The sequence below is a fragment of the Numida meleagris genome, chromosome 20, assembly GCF_002078875.1.
Source record: "Numida meleagris isolate 19003 breed g44 Domestic line chromosome 20, NumMel1.0, whole genome shotgun sequence".
Taxonomy (NCBI): Eukaryota; Metazoa; Chordata; class Aves; order Galliformes; family Numididae; genus Numida; species Numida meleagris.
In genome coordinates, this window is record NC_034428.1 from 2,507,013 (window position 1) to 2,529,946 (window position 22,934).

Consider the following 22,934-nt stretch of genomic DNA (forward strand, 5'->3'; position numbering starts at 1 on the left):
ACGGCCCACTGCTGTATTAGCAAACAGTGCAGGACATGGGATCTGCGTGTGGGGAAGGGGCTATGGCTTGCTACTGGAGTTGGTAAAAAAAAAAAAAAAAGAAAAATCAATATCAATGAAAATCAAAATAGAGAAAATCCCCACGCAGCTCCCAGCTACAAAGTCTCCCTTTAATTTATCTGCCAGCCTGCCTACACACTTGCTTTCTGATATCCTTATCTGCACTTTTTTATGCTCTTTCCCATGCAGTTCCTTCTCTCTATCTCATCAGAAAGATAAGGAAAGCAAGAGGATGAGGGTGAAAGTGCTGCTGAGATAAGGTTCCTCTGTCTGAGCCCCCTTAGTGCATCGTCAGCAGCACCGGGTATTTTCCACCTGGTGAACATTGCCCTCACCAGTATGACCCCAGGCATCACTGTGAGCTCCACCAAGCCTTCCTGTCTGCCATAAGTCACTGCAGCTACACTGAGGATCCTCTAGCAGGAGCTGGAGCAGCTTGCAGGGGAAGGTTCGGCTGTGCTGAGCGAGCCAGGAAGTGTTTCCTGCTGACAAGAAGAAAAGCCACCCAAGCTGCGATGAGTCAGTGAGGCAGATGGCAGATGTCATGGGTGGAGGACAGTGGTGGAGTTCAGGGAAGGATGAGGGAGGTGAGAGCAGAGTGCTTCCAAGCTGCCTGCTCTCCCCAGGGCTGGGTGGACCGCCTGCACGTTCTGCTAGTGCTGGGAAGGGTCCCGGTGCACCCAGCTGCTCCAGTGAGGTGTATCAGTTTAGGAGACCCCATTACCACCTGACAGGGGATGTTTTCTCATCTCGTGGTGTCACAGTTGCTGCCGTCATGTCCTAGTGCAGTGACATTACATTAGAGTTGGACGAGCTGCTACCGCTTGAGATTTGACACCAGCGCTGGATCCCGGGTTTCAGAAAGACTCAATTTTTGTACATTTCTACCATATCTTAGGATATCTGCTTTTATTTTCGAGGGAGGGAGAAGCAGCTTTGATAATATGTGAGGGGCAGGAACAAGCATCCCATGAACTGATGTGCTGGCATCCCAAAGGTGTAATCAAAGTTGTTGGCTTGTTGTCCAGCGAGCTCTATCACAGAGGCATTGCGATGGGACGCTGTTTATGGGTGGCATTTATCTGCTGTGCCATCACTTAAGAGGTGTAGGGCCAAACCATACAGCCCAAGCAGACAGGAGTAAAAGCTGTGTTAACTCCTCTCCTTCATGCTGACCCTCCTCAACACAGATGTGTGTGAGTCATAGGCTGGACTTCCCATGTCTTGGTGGAAGCTGAGAAGAGAGGGTGGGGTGATATTTGGTCTGGAAAATCTTATCCCAAATGATTTGTTCCAAGTATGTCTGGGAAAAGAGAAGAAGCCAAAGAATGATTTTGTAGTTGAAATTCTGGGTCTTAAAACACCATTTATGTTGCACTGGAAATTAGATGAGACCTATTTGTGTATGCTTTCTTTATGATCATGCCTGGCAAAATTTAAGAAGCAGTAAAGAGTAATGTGGATAGCATAGGATGTTTCTGAGCAGAGATGCTGCTGGCAGGATAGGCATTTTCATTATCTGGTGTCCTCTCACCAGCCACCTGGCAGTCCCTGCCCAAAACTTGCACCATGGGATGGAGGTCACCATCACTGTGATGTGGGCCTTAGTGTGTGAGTAATAGGAGCAGGGGAGAGGACCATGAGCAGAACAGTGTATGGTTTGTATGTGTCTTTTCTTCCTTTTCTATGTAGTTCTGTTCTGATACAGACGTATCTGATGTATTTAAATCAAAATCCCACCTAAAAATGCTCACCTACACCACAGGCTTAGGAACACCCTCCTTTCCCTGAACTTCTCACTCCAGTGGAAACCAATGATGGGAGCTTTCCAGGTGGAGGTGCAGGTGGATGCCAGGAGGCTTTCTTGCCATCTGCATATCCCTGCCATGGTATCGTGGGTAGAGGGAAGCATCACCAGTGCACAAGCAGCATTTGGGGAAGCTTCTCCATGGGAAAAGTTGCAGACCAGTAGTTCTTGGAGCGCTCTCTGGGAGGGCAAATGGATGCCAAGAGCGGTGAATAATTTACATTGGTTAAAAATGCAAAACCGGGTGGTCTTGGGGTTTCTTTCTTTCCCCCTTGCTTTGCATCTGCTCATATTTACAGGCCGTTCATGGCTGTTTATGCTCAGCTACTCCTGGCAGGTTCCTTGCTTTGTCCTTGGCTGCAGAAATACATGTAATGAATGTGGGGCTCTGTCACCAATGCTGCTGCTAAGACGTACTCAGAGTGTTTTGCTTTCTGTTGGAGTACATTAGGGTAGCATCAAGAACGTGATTTGTCTCCGAATGGGAGATGTTAAGAACGGCATCTGTATGTGTATGAAGCTGTTGGCCGTGGAAAGTAATGTCAGGAATGAACCTGAGTGTTTTTGCTAGCAGATTGCTATGGTGCATAGGAAGGCTAAAGCTTGTGACCACCCCAGAGTGCATGTCATGCGAGGTCTGAGCGATGCCTACCAAGATCCTGGTGTTGTGGACAGAGTGCTGCTCAGGCTGAGAACGTGGCCCATGCTCCAGTGGGTAAAAAGGAAAAAAACACTTCCCCAAGGAAACAGTCACAGTCAGTTTCTCAAACGACAGAATGAGGATGGACAGAAGCATCCCTCCGAGGGATGGAGGGCATTGAATCTGGGGCTGAGAACGTTGTGATGCTCCTTTGAATTCCCAGACTGCTCTTATCCTCACAGCAAGCTGCTTTTAAGTGGTCTGATGCAAGGGGACTGCTCCTGCCTCTTGGAAAAAGCCATGAGACCCAGAGATGCTCGCCACTTCTGGGTCTTGCCTGAGCAGTGTAGTGAAGCAGGGAAAAGCTCTGGAAAAGAAGAGATGATGGGTGGGGTTTAAATGGAACCTGCTTTAAAACCTCCCACTGGGAATCTTAAGCTTGCCTCAAAGAGAAAGGAAAAAGAGCAAACTCACTCTGTGGCTCAGGCAGCCTCTGCTGAAAGGGCTTTGGTCATTTAAGGAGAGAAAGCAAGGCCAAATGCCGGATTGGGAAACGCTGTTTCTCCTTTCAGGAGGAAAGGCCCAATTATCATTGTGTGATCTAGATTCAACTGGCTGCCCGGGACACAATGTTAAGTTGGAGCAAACGAGCCAAGGCTACACGTGCCAAACAGCTGTAGTGATGCCAGACTCCAGCTCTGATGTTTCAGGACTTCATTAAGGCTTGGGCCAGTGCCCAAGTCTTGCTCTCCTGGAATGAGATGGGGTCCCCATCCGTGGCACATGGGCCACTCTCGCTAGCTGCAGCCTGGCCAAAGGCTTCCCTGTGTAACCCCGGGATGATGTGTCCTCCCTGCTGCAGCAGCTGTGTGGTCTGGGAGCCTCTCTCCATCTGGTCCCAATTACCCATGCATCCCAAGCCCTGTCTGAAATAGAGCTATGTGTAATGGTGCCCACCAGAGGGATGGATGGGAGGGAGCTGAGCAGACTCTATTGTGCCATCTAGCAGAGGGAGAATGTCTCTTAAGGGAAGATGGGGAGGGCTGGGGATGAGATGGGCCGAGGGTGTAGAGAAATGGTCCTGTATTTTTTTTTTTTTTTTATGAGATATAGACAGGAGTGTAATGTTTGAAAGATCTCTGGGAACTAACTCTATTTATACCACCATTCTTGGACATCAGCATGTGGGTCTGATGGACCTTCAGATGATGCTCCCATCTACTTCCCAGGACACTGTAGTGTTGAGGTGACAGTGCCCTCCTCTGGCAAAATGAGAAATTTGAGTCTCTGGTGAGAGATGGTTCAAAATTGACAATGAAGGCAGTTGTTCCTACAAACACTCCCTTTAAGAAAGTAGGTTGGTGGCTCAGGTCTCACCTGCTTTGAGAGCTGCAGTGCAGGAAGTCTGCCCTGGTAGGGGACTGCTGCAGCCACAGGGTGAAAAAAGTCATTATCCATTGTGTAACTGTTGAGCAGAGGGCATGACCAAGCCCTGGAGTAATGCTAAGGTCCTAGATGGCATCCATTTGCTAACTCCTCAATGCTTCCATATTTCAAACATACCTGGTATTCTTTTCTTTCAGATCCTGTTTGACCAGGCTCAGAGGTCTGTTCGGCAGCAGCTGCACAATTTTGTGAAAGAGTGAGTATTTGTCTTATCAGCTTGGCTTTCAGCTTCTACAGCTTCCACTGGAAATAGCACTGCAACCTCCATACAACTACTGAAGGCTCTGCTTGGGGCAGAAGAGACACTGCAGGCAGAATAAAGGATCTGTTTGTGATGGCTGTTGCTGTCCTCTTGCTGGACACAGGGCATACCTCCAGCTCAGAGCAGCATCTCAAAGTCTGGAAAAGCTCCTCTGCAGAGCCCATCCCTGCTTCCTTCCCCTCACCGAGCCTGAAAGTCAAACACTCTCTAGTGCTCAGAACTGTGCAGTTGAGGGCCAGCTCCACGTTGATGTTATGTTAAATTTACAATTTCCTCGATGGTTTAAACCAGTGCATGCTTGCAATAAACTAATGCATGCTTGCAGAAGGGGGGAACTTCCATGCCCGATAACTTCAAGGCCCATTCGAATTAGTGTATTCTTGGTTCCCTGCATGGCGTGCTCAGTCACCCAGGGCTGAAGTGGCCCAGGAAGCCAGTTGGATGGGGACAGTCTGTAGCTCTGATGAAGTCTCCCTCTGCTTTTGCTGCGTTAACAGCTTCCTCCAAGAGCATCTTTTCCCCGGGGCAGGTACCACGTGCAGTGTGGGATCCCAAATCGGCTGAATGTAGGTCAGAGGCATCCCAGGCCTCCAGCTAAGCATGAGCTGGTTGCCATGGGAACTGGTGACTGAATCCCACAGCAGCTGTGTGGTTTGGTGTAGGGGGGCCCAGCTGACCCCCCCCCATTCCCCAGCCTCCTGCCTGGCACTCACCCTACCCCCACTTTCTCTATAATCATTTCTGTGATGTGTTCAGATTTAATCTCCTTAAAAGCTGGCAGTGGGAAAGGGAATTTCACCTTCACTTTGGGTCTGTCATCCTTGTAGCATCTTTGCATTTTGCTTTTCACATTCACGTTGGTCAGCCTCTGCATGTGCAGGCCCTGTTGGGTGGATCTTTGCACTGCAGCACCTGGCCTTGATTAGGAAAGTCATTTCTACACCTGGGACCATTTTGAGGATGGGAATAAAGAACAAATGCAAACTACTCCCTTGCATGGTGATGCATATATATGAGGGCAATATTCACCTTCTAGCCTGCCTCTGCATCCTTGAGCCCTGGAGGTCTCTGCTTGGTGGTAAACATGGAAGAGGTCAGCTCGCCCTGATTGTGCTGTCAGTTGCCAGATGCTCTGTGACTGCCTCAGCACATTGCTGGGCTGCAATCCTTGCTGAGTAGGAAGCTTTTATTAGCTATGGCTGCAGTCACGCTGCTGCAGCCTGGTTTAGGAGGACTAGCTGAGAATTCCCCAGCAGCATCTCATGCCTCCAAACTCCTGCTCCTTCCCACTGGGAATATGCACAGGCGAGGAGGCTGTAGGTTAAATTTGCCAGAGGCTGATCCAGACATCAGGGTGTGCAGCTTCAAACAGTTTGCCATGGGGCTGAGTTCAGCTGTTACTGGCTGTTGTCACGCTCACCTTCGTCTGCCCTAGGGAAAAGAAGTGGGTGCTACTTATTTACTGTCAGTTTTCAACTGCTTTGTTAAGTTATTATAACAGTTTGTAATTGAGGTAAGTAGAAGTCCCATGGGTAGAAAGTAGAGGTGAACTCTGTATCAGTTCAGTACCATCGCCCATGAGTCATGAGGCACAAATAAAGCATGGAAAGCTGATATTGTGGCTCAGGTATTTCCCAATGCAAAAACCAATGTGCCTAGTATACAAGGGGAAAAAGTAAAATGCCTGGCATTTAATCAGACAGGACAGAATCAGCTAGAGATGCACATGGGTGGCCTGGCTGCTCTGATTGAATGCCCTGTCCTGAATTTGAAAAGCAGCTGGTTTTGTTCTTTTTCACAGAGTGAAATAGGAGGCATGTGTTTTTACAGGCAGGATCTGACATTTTCTGCTCGCTGCTTCTTCTGAGGGCAGTTGTGGACTGTATGTAGGGCTGGATGTGATCTTGCTTGGCTTTCTGGATGCCGTCCTTGGAGGATTTCCTTCAGGCTTTGAAGGCAGGATGTAAGATCCAGCATCTTCCCTTGCCAAGTTTCTCTGAAGACAATCTAATGCTAGTATGGAGCCAGTCCAGCTGGACACAGTGACACTTTGGGGGGGGTGGGGCGGGGAGAGGAGGGGTTAGGATGCCAGTGACATCTGGAGCAAGATCTGAGTGACCATAGTGCACCTGGTTCCATCCCTCCCTGCTCTGCTGTTATCAGCAATATTCTGTCTGCGGTGTGACAATGATTCCCACCCTCTCCACTTCTTTGGGTTCCAGTGACGTCCGGAAGTTCAAGGAAACCAAGAAACAGTTTGACAAGGTGCGAGAGGACATGGAGATTTCACTGGTGAAGAACGCGCAGGCGCCTCGGCACAAACCCCATGAAGTGGAGGAGGCAACAGGAACCCTGACCATAACCAGAAAGTGTTTCCGGCATCTGGCCCTCGACTACGTGTTGCAGGTTGGTGTCTGCTCCCCCTGCTATGGCTGCATCCCCCAGATGAAGCATCACAGGCAGGTTGCTGTACCTACTGTAGAGGCTGATGGGTGAGAGGAAGCAAATAGGGCTCAGAAGTGTTTTGGGTTGCCAATTCGTGGAACATTTTGCCCTTTGTCCTCATGGCCAGGGCGTCCTTGGAATTGATGTGTGAGGGTGTGTGAAAGCAGCAAGGTTTGCTCTGGTTCCTGGTGCACTTGTGCCATCACAACCCCATGGGTGCATTGCAGTAGGTCACGGGATTCTTTGAGCTGCCTTTTGTCATAATCCAGCCTATTTATGTGCAAGGCTTTCTGCTTGAAATACTCACAGGATGTGGGTATAAGTGCTAGCAGAGAGACTCTTCCCCAAGCCTTTAGCTGCTTTCATTGTGTTGACATAGATTTGCCTTTGCATGGCACTGACATGACTCTGCATGTATGTATGTTCTCCTTCCTAAAAATGTCACAGCACAGGTGAGAAGGAAAATCTCAATCACTTTTCAATAAGAAATTAAATGCTTCCTTAGGTGGAATTTCTCTTCCCACTGGGAGATTTCACGGAGTAGCACTCGTTTGCTGCACCTAGAATGGTGAAGGATTTTTCTTTGAATCGCCCATAGGCTTCACGTCAGGTCTGTCCTTCTGAGCAGTGGGTATATGAAGCAAACTGTGTTTATTGATCCATGTGTGGCTCCACTAGCTGTCACTCCTGCAGCACCAAACAGAGACCATCTGCCAACATGCTCTGTCTGATCATGAGGTAGTCACTGATGTCACATGCCGTGGCTTGCAGCTGGAAAGGCAATGCTTTCCTCTGGCTGCATAAATCATGCACGTCTTCACTCCTCTAGGACTGCAAGTCTTTGCATCTAGGACGTAGAAATGATTGAAACAGTGTTTGCTGTTCAGGTCACACTCTAGTAAGCTTCTCTGTCAAATTCCATTCCTCCCGCTGATGAAGAGGAAGAGTTCCTTTAATGTGCTGATCCAAAGCTGGGGAAATTTCCCTGTTGGCCCACTGCAAGGCACCACTCTAAATCCATTAGTAGTGAAAAGCATAGATGTGAACTTGCACAGGCATCCTTTGGTATTTAATTAAGGATATATAGCAAGGAGAGTTATGATTTTATTCTTGTATATTTGTGTCAAGTTTTTTTTCCCCTCATCCTGAATGCCCACACAACTGAAAGGTAATTCCTTTTAATTAATTAAAACTATACCTAAATTGCAGCAAGATCGCCCGCCACAAACCCCAGCTCAGATATGTGGAGAAAAGGAATGGCTTGGCTCACAGCAAAGATCAAGTTATTGCAAGCCTAATGCTTTTGAGGAAACTGATACTGCATTTATAAATGGGCTATTAACACTAGAATTGTGTCTGCCATGGGAACACATTGCTTGTGACACAGCTGAAACCCCATAGAAACCTGATGTCTGCTACATCTGACAGTGGTTTTCAGTGCTAATTGCAGCATTTGATGACTTACCAGTAGAGCTCATGGGGTCTGTGGGCAAGGTGTTATGCAACTACATGCTACTTGTTCTTTAGTTTTGAAATGGTGCTGAGCTAGGTCAGTTCTCAGCCTCTTGCATTGACTTATTTCTTATTTTTAAATCCATTTTTAAAAGGAGGATGTTTCTCATTTCGTGAAGCAGGCCTCTTCTTCCACACCCCAGGAGCCCGAGCACGTTGGCAATGGCCCAGAACATCCTGAACTACTGCTGCTTCAGTGTGAAGGGGCTGCAGGGATCTCTGGGGCAGTCAGCCAGGCACTTTTCTCTGAAAAAAGCATGCAAAGGGTCTGTACACTGAGAACATAGGCCCACTGCAGGCACCACAATTTCACGACTGGCTCCACTATGCTTACTCAGAAAGCCTGGGGTGCTGCACTGGCTCCTCTCGGCCTGCTAAGGGAAATCAAACCAGTGACCTGATGGATTAAACATATCCTTCATGTGGTGCCAAACGGGACTCCAGAGTCACTATTTGTTGTCAGCTCATGTACAAACATGCACCTAGCAGAGATCTCAGTAAGAGCCCAGGTCAGAAACCTTCTCTGCATTATCCTTTTTATTCCATCTGGAACTCACCAGAACTGTCTTTGCAGTAGCTAGCTTTCTGGAACTGTCCTTGCATAGGCTCTGTTTTGCTGCTAGGGTCATTGCAACGAGTTGTTCCCACTTAAATCCCCATGTTGGACTGCCTAATGCTGCTGATGCTGAGAGTCTTATCTTGATCCCTTCACAGATCAATGTCCTGCAGGCCAAGAAGAAGTTTGAAATACTGGATGCGGTAAGGGCTCTGTGTTTTCTGTGGCTGCTCTCAGTGACTCAATGAAAGGCAGCCCTCTCCATTTCAGGTTGCATGGGTCAGCATACCAACTCCTCGGTCTGCCCTGGAGATACTGTCTGTCTGGGACTGCTCAGGGCCTGCAGGTATGCTAACGAGAGGGGAGAACCAAGGCCCAGTGCAGTTCTTCACAGCCCTGACCCAGAGGGAACTTTTAGGGGTGAAGGATGCTGCTCTCAGTGCTTTGTGCTCAAGACAGGGGTTACCTGGCAGTATATAAGAGGAAGAAAGAAGAGAAGAGGGAGAGGCACCTAATGAATAGATTGGTTTGAGAAAGGAAGGTGTTAGAGCTGTGCCTCGAGGGGATGTTTTTGTGGGAAATAAGGGATAAGAACTCTTCACGCTGTCCCAGGGCCTCTTCCAACCTTGCTTTTATTTCTCTCCCCAGATGCTGTCCTTCATGCATGCCCAGTACACCTTCTTCCAGCAGGGCTACAGTCTTCTCCATGAACTGGATCCCTACATGAAGAAGCTTGCCACAGAGGTGAGGGATAGAGAACTTGTCTGATTCAGTCTGCCTGTTTACACCCCTTTGTCCTGAAAGAAAGTCCTTGATCCCATTCAGCTACTTGGTAATCAGGGAGTGGACAGAGCATCATGCTGAGCTGCTTGTTGGGTGCACTTTATTACACTATGGGGTAGCATCCAGGAGCCACAGTAACTTCCAGTGCCCAGATGAACACAGCCCATGGCCCTTTTCTCCTCTTGTGGGGGCTTACAGTTTTAGGGAGGGTGGGGGTAGCCCTAGATCATCATGAGATGGACTCATAAGCTCGTGATTCTCCTTTCTGACCTCCTGGTGTTCTCCCCCACTTTAGCTGGATCAGCTGGTGATTGATTCCGCAGTGGAGAAGAGAGAGATGGAGCATAAGCACGCAATGATACAGCAGAGGGTGAGTTCTGGGACTGCAGCTTGATGTTGAGCAAGTGTTGTCTGGCAAGACCTATGAACGCCAGCTACTGCAATACAAGCACATCCCTTCTGACACTTTTCTGCTCACATATGTCCAGTTCAGTTTCCTGTCACAGCCCCGTGCCCCATGGTTAGGAAGCATTGTGGCAACGTGCCCGAGTGCCCAGCCCAGATGGCCAGAATCTTTATTAAATCAGCCAGCAAACAAATTCATGGATGCACTTCTTTGCTACCTATAGACATGAGCCATAGTAACCCACCATGTGTGCTCCCACCTGCTGTTAATTGGGAAGAACCACCATGATTAGGTGAGCTACTCGGATTTACTAGGAAGCAAGTCTGAGCCTTCAGCAGGGAGACAGCTTTGGTTAATGTAGGCTCTGGGTTTCCAGACTATTCGTTTGTGCAACGACCCAAAATCCTTGTAGAAAATAACTATTTTTTCTTTTTCTTTCTTGTTTTCCTTTTCTTTCATGGGTTACTGACGTGTCCCTGCAGACCCTCCTGCAGGTGAGTACCACATTTCCTTCTTTCAGCACCTTGGTTTCTCAGAATTAGCACTTTGCTGCTCTGGATATTTACAAAATCCTTCCTCTGAAAGCAAAACAAAGAAACTGCCACAGGTTTAATGCTGTAACACAAACATGGGAGATGTGATTTTAAAGCCCAGTTTCAAATGAGTTTGGTTTAATTCTCCTCAGAGTTGTTTTCAGTTCCTTTAACGGTGGAATAAGAGCTAAAGTAGATCAGAGTGTAAGAATGGAGAAAGAATAAGGCTGTCTGTAGAGAGCTAGCAGTATGAATTCCAGCCTGGCTTTGGAGCTGCTTATCACTAGGGCTGTTGTCAAACCTTTTGGTTTTGCTGGCTGCTAGAGGAAAGCATGCCACAGGTGGCTTATGCAAATTGTACTCCTGTGTCCTGGACACTTGGGATTCTGAGAGTTGATCAAGCATAGGAGCCTCCCCCTGCCCTCTTCTTGTTCTGTGTCTTGCAGAACATCTCCGTGCACTGTGGCACAGAATGAGGGAATTTCAGAGAGCCCTGAGAAATGTTTGTGAGCCAAGCCCCGAGCAGGAATCATTCAGGAATCTCTATCTGACAGGCGCTTTTGTGGATCAATACTTTGCAACAGGACAAAACCGAGTGCCCCTTGTTTTCCTTCTCGTGCTCTCTCAAAAATGCCATAAGCCATGAAATGGAAACGTAACTGGATTTGAAAGCTAATGACAGACATCCCCTGTGAATCATCCTGTGCGTGTGCTCCCTGTGGTTAAGCGTTGTGAGGGAGGGGAAAACCCATCTGTGAACCCTTCATCCCCCTGGGGACTCTGCTGGAGTGATGACTTCATTCAGGGGACGGTGAAAGGTCTCTCTAGTGCAATGCATTTCAGTTTAATCTCTTTCTACTGCATGGCTTTGAATGGACTAGCAGGGAATGAAGCAGGGGTCAGGCTCTGAGGAGGAGAACAAGCACTTATTTTTCACTAGGGTGCATATGCATAGAGCTGTGGCTCCCTGTGTGCATGAGCTTGCAAGAGAGCTGAACATCCCTACTGCAATTTAGAGCTTAAAGCTTCCTGCCTGGCAATGTGATGAGCTGCTTTTTGGCTGCTCTGATTTGCTCCTGCAGCAGAAGAACATGGCACTCCACGTCTGGTGAGCATCTCGCCACCTCCATAGAGAGCACAGCACGTGTCTGGATGCGTGCCTTCCTGCTCAGCCCTGCCAAAGCCAGGGGTATCCTCTGCTCTCTGGAACAATTTGGAGATTGGGTTGTACCTTATACTAGAGAGGAGTGGGAGAAGCATCTTTTTTCCTCGTTGTCTTTCTGAGCAACCTGATAGGTACAACAGGAAGGGAGGGAATCCAGTGTATATAATGCTTTTTGAAGCGTTCCTTGGGATGGGAGAGCTGTGCAGGTTCTGAAGGCAGAGCCTTTGGCACTGAGTTCTCTTCAGGCAGCTGTGTGAGGGCAGCCTCCTTAGAGCCAAGCTCCTAAGAAAGCAGTCATTTTGTTTTAATTAAAAGAATTTTGGTAGGAAAGAAACTCAGCCCGAATCTCGACTATTTACTTTGATGCTGGAATTCAGGTGCCTTTTCTTATGCCTCCCTTTCCCCTGCATGAGCATCTGCCAGCTTTGGTGTAGATTCCCAGAGCAGCTATCATTTCCAGCTGTCTTCTCTGCCCTCTCTGCCTTCCCAGCTCTAAAACCTAAGAGCTCCATTTGCAGCCTCACACTGCAGATGAAAATAGTGCTCACGTGTGCTAAAAGGGTGCCAATAAAATCAGCAAGAGGAAAGGATGGATCCGTCTGTACAGGCTACAATAAATACGAGTTTCCTCTTTGTACCACGGGAGAATGAGGTTGAATGTGAAGGCTGGGGATGCTTCTTGTGTGTGCATGGGATGCATGCGTGGAAGGAGTGCTTTACAGGAGACATTTGTGCAAAAGCTGTGGAGACAATCCTGTTGCTTCCCATGTCTTTTATGTGTTGAGCTAAACACTCTTAAACCACGCACGGGATGAGTTTGCACGTGGGCTCAGTTGTTTCAGGTGGATGCACAAAAGCACGTGGGCCGGTGCAGGACCACAAAGAAGGAAAACTGGGGACTCACCACTGGAACAGAACTCTAGGAAACTTTTGCAATGGGAAATGGGGTGAAGTTAGAACACTTAAGCAAAACTGGCAGGCCAGTCTGTGGAAGCAGAAGAATACGATGCTGTACAGAAGCTCCTTTGTAGGCTTGTGCCAATTCCCTGGTCCAGAGAAGCCGGAGGAAGCAATTGTGCTTCTGTTGCTGGTTTGCCTGGGAAGGGAAGGAGTGCCAAGGCAGAGCTCTCTGCCTCATTTAGCCCAGCTGGTAGATAACAAACCAGGGGCCATATGGTGCTTCACCACCCAGATTTCTGTGGCTGCAGTGGGAGCAAGGGTGGAATTGCTGGCCAAAGGGTGGCCCTGCTCCGGGAGCTGGGGGAAGCAGACCCTGCTGAGAACAGATGAGGCTCTTAAGGTCAGGGGACGTTCGGTGAGCATCTTTCTGTCAACCTTGCTCTGTGCTGCTTGGCTTCTCCCGCTCCCTTCTGTGCCTCCCTGACAGCTGTATGGTAATTAGCCCTTGCTCTAAGCTGATTGACTGTGAATGGGAGGCATGGGGGGGGGGGGGAAGGGGGGAAGCAGGCAGGTGGTCCCCAGAGGCCAGCAGACTTCCTTTGCCTGGTGCCCCTTGCTTTGACGGGAGCCAACGGCAGAGCTTGCTGCTTCCCAAAAAGGAGTAGGAGGGGTAAAGGAGAAGGGGCTGAAAAAGAAATCCCTCCTTTCCTGCCAGCCCACGGTGCTTAGCAGAGATGCTGCTCTAGAGAGCGAGCAGAGAGAGGACACAGCTGCTCCCTGCAGAGCTTCCCTTGCAGCTGGCATCATGAAGATTTTCGGCAGGCTTGAATACCTCCTGGTAAGGAGACTCCTGCAGCGTTGGTTTGACTTGGGGAGAAAGTTTAGAGGGTGCTTTTCCCTGGGGGGGTGCAAGGAATGTGCCTGTGGGGCTGCGTGTGATACGACCCAAGTGCAAGAACAGCTTTATTACTGCAGGAGAGCGAATATGCTTGGTTCTGTCTGCGGCATTGAAAAGGCATGGGCAGGGTACAGATCTCTAAGCATCATCTGCTGGCAGGCTGAAGAGCAGGGGGTTTGTTTGGTACTAGGAAATTCAAGAAACAAAAGGTCTGTAGATGGGATTTGGCTGTAATGAGTGAAAACTGACTGTGCAGAATGGGAATATACGTGGGGGAGCTCTCCTCCAAATTCCATCTGCCTTGGAGGATGCCTTGGGTCGTACACATTATATACACAAGGTAAAAATAGCCAGATAGAGAGAGGCTTGAAACATATTCGGGCACCAGAAGAGAACAGAATGTGCATGCACCTTCATGTAGAAGGGGGGGTGTGCATCCCTAGGGGCTGTGAATATTCCTCTCAGTGTTGCTATCCTTGGAATCAGAGAGCTGAGCTTGTCACTTTGCTCAGGAGAAGTTCTGTTCTGTGCACGGGTGTACATAATGTTATTGTCAAATAGCGAGCATCCTTCCTTAACAAATAAAAAAAGGGCACTTTTGGATAAAGCCTTCATTTTCTATGAAGGAAAGCATTTGCCACGTGCTGTTATTTTATTTTAATCGACACCATCTAAGATACTACCAGGTGGGCAGAAACAAGCCCTTCCTATTACAGGGAGCAGCCCATAGGCAGGGCTGCTTCCTTAAAGAACAACCCCCTGCCAAAAGCATCTGCGGAGGTGGGGACCGTCTTCACTCTTCATGTTAAGTCTGTGAATGCTGGAGGTGTGTTGAATTTCGGCCGTTTCCCCTGCATGAAGTGCTGGTCTCATGAGAGAGAGTGGGAGAAGCGTGGCTGGGTCTGCAGCACCAGCAGTCCCTATGCACACTGCCTGCAGATGGAAGGGGCAGTTGGCAGTGGAAGGGGCTGAGAGGCAACCTTGAAATGGGTTTATTTTCTCTCCTAGCTCTGCTGGTGTCTGTGCCTGCATATGTTGGTTTTTTTGCTGGTTCGAGTGTCCCCAGTGATGCCCTTTCTCACGTCCCTCTGGATGTGTCACTTGGAATTTGTTGTCTCATTGTTGTTTCGGCAGCAAGTCAGCGTGCTCCCATGGAAACCAGCGTGGCATCACTTCTCAAATATCGATTCCCAAGCAGCCTTGTTCGTAAGCTCAGGCTGAGGGGCTGGGGAAGGGGTGCTGGACCCGCTGTGATTCGCTGTGAGTGGCTGAAAGAAAGGGAAGCAGATGATGATGGCAGAGATCTGGCTTCTTCTTTTGGCAGACAATGGATTTCTTTTACCATTGTGTGATCCAGCGTGTCCCTGCTGTCTCTAATCGTGATTGCATTGCAGTTGCAGCTGAAACCATTCAGATCTCAATCCTGGGAAGGCTTTTCTGTGTCAAGCATTTTTTTTTTTCATGTTGCAGAGATAATGAGGTACTCAATGCAGACTCAATAAATCAGTCCGAAGTCATTTAGAGCAGACTTGCCTCTTTTATGCACGTAGCAATGATGGGAAGAAATTGGGGAAAAAGTTGTCTATGGCAATCCTGCATTAAAATGGGAAAGAGGGCCCAAGAGAAAGCATACCTGTGTGCTCTTACTCTGCTTTGTCAGGCCTTTTAAAGTGAAAGCAAACAACTTTGGGTGTTGTGTAATGGGGAAAAATTCCTATTCCTTCGTTCCACCTGGAGCCAGGCAGCCCCTGCTGTGCTTTGTCCTTTGCAGGAAGGGCTAACAGACTTTCTGATGTGCTTGGCATCAGCTCAGCCAGGACTCTGACTTATTTCCCAGAACTAACAGGATTAAAATCTTTTTGTGCCAATGAATAGAGCAGACTTTGGGCCATTTAATGGCAGGTCCCCCTGTTAAGGGGATTCATTGTCACATCTGTCTGTGTCCAGCTATGGCCGTGCCACCATGCTGTTTCAACACCGCTGGGAGGATGATTTTAGTCAGCTTTCTAAGCTGGCTTCCAGCTGGAATCCAAACGTGTGCACATGTGAGGTATCAACAGATGTTCTGGTAACTCCCTTTTTCAATGGCCATGGTAAGAAAGATCTCTGTATGAGCTTCTGCCTCGGATTGTGTCGTTGGAGCCCATAGTTTGAGCTCATTCTGATGTGCTGGAACTCTGACAATTAGGGCTGAGCCATCTGAGCGGTGGGTACCCGAAACCATCCCGAGTCCAGCCATGATTTTACCTTTTGGCTCCATGAGCCATTTCTGTACCTTTTCCTTTCAGCCTTCAGAAAGGAGAAATGGCATCAATCAGGGGATAAACCCTGGATTGGTTTTTGTTCCTTCTGCCCTTCAGGGTAGTGTCGTAGCAATAGCAAAGACCACAGGTGTTTCCCAGCAGAGTGTGATGGAATGGAGCAAGCTGCCCCTGAGGATCAGACTAGGAGGTGCACAAGATAAGAGGCTGATTGCTCCTTCCCCCTCAGCTCTCCTCTGGTTTTAGCCTGCTTTACAAATCCAGTTTAGGGTCTGCTGGGCATATCCTGTCCTCCAATAGTTGTATTGACAGCAGTGGCATTGCTCTGGAATTACAAATGTGAGCAGAATTTGGCCTGAGGATGTTTCCTCACCAACAAGAGAACGAGGAAAATCATCTTCTAACTAATGCAAGCACAAGTCACTCTTCTTAGCAATGTGTTTGGAAACCACCCAGGCAGCTCTGAGTCCTATTAGCTTTATGTGCACTTAGTGTTTCGTGTATGATTTTTTTTTTCCTAAAACTGGGTTTGCTGCAGGTCAGAGGCAAGTCAAACCACCCCGTGTGCCTTCAGCTGCTCCACGTCAGCCATTGGGTCTGCAGGGAGGTGTAACACAGCCCAGGCTCAGCAAGGTTAAAGGCACACCTGGCTCCACTCCCCTGACTTCCAGTGGATTTACTCTGACGCACGTGGCCCATCTGTTCCTCCTGCTCTCATCAGCAGTACATCCTCCTTGCTGATTCCATGAGGACAGCTGAAATCACGTGGCTAAATTCGGATCCTCCCCTCTGTTTTGTAGCCATGTCATTTCTCAGGTGCCCTTGGAAGGGTTTTAGCTCCTGTTTGTTGCATGGTTCCCAACAAACTTTTGGAAATCTGCGTGATTTATTACAGAACAGCACAGATTCTCATCACATTTGTAGAGCAGCCCTACAAAAATCACACATTCAGATGGCAACAAGTTAGAGGAAGATTTCCTCTAGCCTTTGTTTGCAATATGTGCGTGAAAGACATCTGCAGAAGAGACACCCCCCCCCCCACCATGGGATTTACCCTCCTATGGCAAGAAAATTTGGGGCTGAGCAGACCTCATTTAATTGTGTGCCTTACAGCAGAGTTTCTAGTGCATAATTGGGCATCATGCTGTTTTTTTTTTTTCCAAGGAATGACTCAGTCCTGTCCCATTATATCTCTTCCTTCTGTATCAGTATTATTCTTCTTATGACACCTCCCAGGCAAGCTGGCATCTCTGAACATGAAAATAACTCATCTTAATGAGAGTGAAGTGCACGTTGCCTGGCAACGCAGCATCACGAGGGTCTTCGTGTGCTGAGCTGGGGAAGGCACTGAAGTTAATGGGGCTGCTTTTCACTGTGCTGCTGGGTCTTTGAACCAGGGCGTGCAGGGAAAAATGTTTGCTCTCAAGAGGGAGATGTGGGTGGAATGCATTGTTAGACTGCAAAGAGAAATGTGCCTCAGTTTCCCAGCTTGGGGGACGTTGTTTAGGTTTCCTGACCTAGATTCTCTGGAGAAGGAGGCAGATATTGCCCAGGGAGAAGAATGCCATGTTCTGCAGGAGCAGCTGCTATTCTCTCTGCTCCGTGTCTTGCTCACCAGCTGTCAGAATCCATGAGATCTCTCTGGTGAATCAGTGCCAAACCTGACAAATTAGCTCTGACTGGTAGCATAGCATAGAGAACCGTGTGAGCGCAAATTGGAGATGGCGTATGATGATAGGTAATGAAAATGGAATTGCTAAGTCTTGCTTGCCTTCTGGAAACCTTCATGCCTGCTTGCCTGGTGCGAGAAGGCTGGGCTTTGCTCTGTACCTGGCCCCTTGCAGAAGAGTCAGCACTGCTGACTTGCATGGCCAGGGAAAAGCAACTCCATCACTGTGCTTCACGCTGCGGACTGCCCCAGATATTGGCAACTTTGAATTCTCACAGTAATGAGCTACCTGCCTTTCTCCTTATCAGCTCCCAGAGTGGGAAACGCGGCACGTATAGCACATTCTCCACCAATAGGGGTGGCTAAGCTTACTGCAATGAGGATAATTCCTGGCTGCTATTCATGGCTGCAGCCCACTACAGCGAAGGAATGCGCTGTGAGAGAGAGCTCATCCTGAACCTCACAATCTTGGCATAGGTGTCTTCTTCCTCTTCATGCTTTTAATAGGCTCATCTCCATCTGGAGGGTGCAGCCCTGTCAGAGTCTCAGTCTCTTTGTATCTGCAGGACTTCTCCTATGATGACTCAAAGGTGGAGTTTAATGTCGATGCCCCAAATGGTGTGGTGATGGAAGGCTACCTCTTCAAGAGAGCCAGCAATGCTTTCAAAACATGGAATCGGTGAGTAATAACTCATTTCCTTTGCTATCTGGGCCAAGGCTCTGAACACAGCAAATACCACGGGAAAGCTGTAAATTAGTAGCAATTAAGAGAAATACCTACCGCAGCAAGACTTGCTTGGTTTTAAAGAGCCGCAGCTATTTAACCTGTCTGTTGTGCGAGGGGGAATAGGCAGGAGTGGGAGTATCAGCCCTACTGCTGGGAGCTGAGAGGTGGCTGTCTGTGCACTGCCCCTGCTCTTAATTGCTCATAAATATTTCAGCTGACAGATCACCAGGAATGCCAATCTCACAGGGCGCCTGCACCAGCCAGGAGCTGCCAGAGACCTTGGGAAAGTGGAAGCGAAGGTTTCATGTTCTAGCCTTGCTCGATACGTGTGTGTTTAGCTTCCCTTGAGATTGTTAATGGGTTTCGTAGATGGTTGTGCAGGAGTTTTCAAACCCTTTCAATTAGCTTCTAATGCAAGAAATCAATGCTTTTTTTTGACCAGCGTTTCCTCCTCTCACTTAACAGGGAAATGATGTAATACTATGAGATCCTGCACTTGGCTATGGGATACACTCTATATGCCACGGCAGGGTTGAAATATGCTGTCATTAGACTTTGGAATAATTAAACACTTAAGTGATTCAGTGAACAGTCCATGGGATGCACAGAAATTGCCTGTGTTTGCATGGAGGAAAGATCTGAAATTACTAGAGGTCTTGGAATTGGTTGGGTCAGTGAGTCCTCTCTGAAGCTTGCCTTAGTGCTAAAGAGACTCCAGTCAAATTTAGCAGAATGTTTTTACCCCTCAGGCTGTCTCATCCTCTGACATTTAAGCACTAAGTTTGCAATTGAAGGAACCAGAAACTACAGCAGCAGGTACAACCCAGTGCATCAGTTGTTTGATTTCAGTGCTCACCTGGAACGCGTTGCAGCTGAAATCTTATCATCCTTTTAGGAGTTCCAGCCTGGTGTTTCATAAGTGTAGCCTCTATCCCTAGACGTGCATGCTTTCACTGCACACCATGCCTCTGTGCAGAGGAGAAGGTCATGCCAAAGTGGGTCAGGTTCATGCTGAGACCTGTACCTTGAGAGCTTGTCTCTTGTGAGATAAGATTAACACTTGTGAGACGAGATGAACAGTTCCAGGCAACTCCCTTCTTCTCCTGGCTGTAAACTCAAGGGGCTCTCTGTAGGGCACTTACCTTGGAGGGAACATGAATCTCTGAGACCTTCTAATTGTCCTGATGTCTGAAGTAATGCTTGTGTCAAGGGCTCTAAGTTTTCCCGATTTTTTTCCCCCCCCAAATCCCAGCTGTCCCCTCTGCCCCGTGTCCTCCTACATCCCAGTCACACGCAGTTGGTATTCTCTCTTCAGTCCCACCCACTCTTAGCCATATCTGCTGGCAGCTCACAGCTCCTGTCACCTACCTACTCATCACCCTCTTGCTGTCACCCTGCCACTCACTGGTGATGCCTCCCCCTCGTGAGTGGGGGTCAGGGAGAGGAAAAAGCAAAATCCCCTGTTTGGTTTAGGCTAGGAGCCAGCATCAGGCAGCAATGGATTCCTTGGGGTGGCAGAGCAGGAGAACACAGCTGCAAGGAGCAGGAGTGGAGACCAGAACCTGAGAGAGAGAAACCTGACAGCAGCAGAGCTCGTGGAGCACAGACTGTGACTGTCACAGCAGCTCAGAGATGCAGAACCAGATGAGCTCAGCAAAAGGGGCTCCCACGTAGGTGGGATGGCCTCCAGTTACCTGCGCTTTCCCATTTGTTCACAGGCGTGTCAGATCCTTTTATTACTGCTGTCTTTTATCTCGCTCTTTAATGTTTCGGCAGTGACGAAGGAAAGAGAACCCTGTCTCATCTCATTCTCCCAGGGAACCTAGTTCCATTGCAAAACAAGTGTGATGCGTGCTCAAATGCCAGCCTGCTGCAAACCTCTGTCTATTCATGCTCGGATGTTTCAGTGCCTTCTTCCAGAAAGATGATCAGGTTGCTGAATCTTAGGCTGTGTCTTGGCTTAAGGAAGCGACTTGGGAGGGTTGGATTTAGCACTGCAGATTAAGACACCAGGGAATTACCTCTAATATCAGCATCATTTGGACCTTCTGTCGCTTGTATTTGAATGGGAAGCTGGCAGCTGGGGGTCCCCTAAGAAGGCAGATTCCCTTCCCACGCACGTGTCCTTGCTCTAGCCGTAGCAAACAGGAGCTTTGACATTCAGTTTGGCATCCTCTTGGGTGTCGTGGCTGCTGGGAACTCAACCTGGTAGGTAGCTTATTCTGTATTAACAGCAACGTGTGCAACCTGTTTGTATTACTTTTTCCAACGCTGTTTGTAGTACTGCCAGTTAGCAGGGTTTTCCAATTCGTTGCTGTTATTTTTTTCCTCTTTTTGCCACTTGGAAGTTTCTTCATGATGTCGAAGAATTTCTGGCTTTCCCTATGACAGCTTGGAGAGGCAGGAGGCACACTGCCTGTGGCATGTGCAAGCAATCCAACCTTCCCAGTAAACGCCAGGTTACCTACTGTGTAGGTCCATCCAGCCCTAACCAGTGCAGTATGTCCCACTGACTGCTACCTGCACCGGGGCCAATGTGCACGCAGACTTCTGCTCCAGAAATCCGAGGCAGCAATATGAACTGCCCAACTCACTTCTTCCCTCCCTTCCTTCCTTCCTCCTTCATACATATCTATGTACCCCAGACAATTGCTATCACAGTATCTCAGTGCCAATAGTCATTCCCTAAAGCTGTCAATCCTTTGGTTATTCTCTGACTGAGTGCACTGGAGAAGCATGAGTTTGGGCATTGTTTTCAGCTTCTTCGAATACGTTACACTAGTTAAATACAGAGAGCAAACCACCTGTCTAGAGGTCTGCTGGTCACTTGTTCTGACGTCTGTCTGTCTGTCTGTCTTCCCCCAGGAGGTGGTTCTCCATACAGAACAGCCAGCTGGTGTACCAGAAAAAACTAAAGGTCAGTGAGGCTTCCCCAGGTGACCCTGGGCAGATTGGCCAACCTGTCTGGTGTCCTGCTTTGCTGGGGACTTCTGCACCATGATGAGGAGGGTTGGATTGGATCAGAGGGAAAGCAAACCCACCCAGGCACTGTTGTGCTCCAGAGTTAGTTGGTGCTGAGAACCAAGCAGCAGCAGATGGTGTTTGTGGGGATCTAAATACTCACATTCAACTGAGTAAGCTGTCCATGTCATGTTTGTTGTCCCGGAGTTAGTTCCTCCTATTGCTCTAGAGTTATCCTGTGGTGGGCTGGCTTGTTTTTTCCTTGACCTAGCACATGGTAACTGGCTGAGTCTGGGGAGGAGCTTTCTGAGAAGCTGATTATGACAGATTTGGAGAGCTGACAGAGCCACCTGTTCTCACTCTTTCAGGATGTCCTCACGGTGGTGGTGGAAGACCTGCGCCTCTGCACTGTCAAGCCATGTGAAGACATAGAGAGGAGGTTCTGCTTTGAGGTTGTCTCGCCTACCAAGTAAGTTTGGAGGCTTCCCTGCGTCATCCTCATCGTTGGTGGAGTGCACACAGAACTGATATGAATTCAGTTTGAGTGGATGCTGCCCTGGTCTGTTCAGTGATGACTGGGAGATAGCTCTGCCTGTGTTCCACAGTCTCCATGAAGTTCATCACGTATCAGCATAAGCTGTTGTCTAGATTATGCAGACCTAATGTACATACAGACTGTAAAACTGGCAACAGCCATCTCTGCAAAATAACTAGCAGACCTGCCTGGAGATCTTGAAGAGGGAGCACCTCTGACAGCATAAGCTTGTAGGATTCATTTCTGTCCCATGCCTGTCAAATCAAGGTGCTACGTCAAGGACCAAGTGGGACAGTTCTGACCAAGACTTGCATCCCGTCCTTCTGTTCTTTCTGACTTTCTGCTTTCCCTCACAGGAGCTGCATGCTGCAGGCTGACTCGGAGAAGCTGCGTCAGGCCTGGATTCAGGCTGTCCAAGCCAGCATCGCTTCCGCGTACCGGGAGAGTCCTGACAGCTACTACATTGAAGTGAGTGAGGGTTCAAGGAGGATCCCTAGTGACATCTCAGAGCCCTGGCAGTGGGCTTCTGAGCTGTGATATGCCCAGCGTGGGTGGGTAGACTGCTTGAAAATACTCCTCCTGCCCTTGAGGTATCCAACTGGAGGCTGTGCTAACTCAAAGGCAACAATGATAGTGGGCTGCCTGCAAGGGGATGGTCTGCCTGGTGCTGCACTCCCTGAGCTGGGAGGGCTGAAGCACAGTCCTCTGGCAGTAACAGAGAGTAATGAGACTTTACCTTTGCCTTCCTTGCCTAGCACTAGCTCATTCCTCTTCCTGTGAGTGCCTCTGCAATGCTAAGATCTGACATGGATCTTTCCACACCGCTTTGCAGATCCTAGATCCCTTTTTGTTCCCTGCAGAGACTGGACCGAACTGCTTCCCCATCAACGAGCAGCATTGATTCTGCTACCGACTCACGGGACCGCAATGTGAAAGGGGAGACCATCTTGCAGAGAGTGCAGAGCATCCCTGGGAACGACCAGTGCTGTGACTGTGGTCAGCCAGATCCCCGGTGGGCCAGCATCAACCTGGGCATCCTGCTATGCATTGAGTGCTCTGGTATCCACAGGTACTGCACGTGTGTTGCCAGCCAGGAGCTTAGATTGCAAGCTCCTGGAAGAAGGTGGAGCTTGGGTTACAAGTGTATAGTGTACCATGTTTGTACAGATTCAAAAATAGCTGCTTGCTGCAGCACCTGTGTGCAGGTACCTCTATGTGTATGCAGCGCTGGTTCCCTTGTGGCTGCAGTAGTTGCACTTGGCAGCATAATCTAGATTAGGACACCAGGTGTCCCAGGACACCAGGAAAGGGCACCAGGAAACAGCCTAAATAGTAATAAATTTGGCTGCATTGATGATTTTTAGCACT

General features: G+C 48.7%; 1 protein-coding gene across 1 annotated transcript in view; it reads left to right on the forward strand.

The window, feature by feature from the left end:
- Nucleotides 1-22,934, forward strand: part of ACAP3 (ArfGAP with coiled-coil, ankyrin repeat and PH domains 3) — a 40,488-nt gene that overhangs the window by 6,996 nt on the left and 10,558 nt on the right. Inside the window, exons 5-15 of the mRNA XM_021374652.1 lie at nucleotides 4,091-4,149; nucleotides 6,438-6,621; nucleotides 8,887-8,931; nucleotides 9,377-9,472; nucleotides 9,807-9,881; nucleotides 10,400-10,411; nucleotides 17,910-18,022; nucleotides 20,936-20,987; nucleotides 21,400-21,500; nucleotides 21,923-22,034; nucleotides 22,427-22,635. Of these exons, the coding sequence (XP_021230327.1) occupies nucleotides 4,091-4,149; nucleotides 6,438-6,621; nucleotides 8,887-8,931; nucleotides 9,377-9,472; nucleotides 9,807-9,881; nucleotides 10,400-10,411; nucleotides 17,910-18,022; nucleotides 20,936-20,987; nucleotides 21,400-21,500; nucleotides 21,923-22,034; nucleotides 22,427-22,635 (1,058 nt within the window). The remainder of the gene's footprint in view (nucleotides 1-4,090; nucleotides 4,150-6,437; nucleotides 6,622-8,886; nucleotides 8,932-9,376; nucleotides 9,473-9,806; nucleotides 9,882-10,399; nucleotides 10,412-17,909; nucleotides 18,023-20,935; nucleotides 20,988-21,399; nucleotides 21,501-21,922; nucleotides 22,035-22,426; nucleotides 22,636-22,934) is intronic.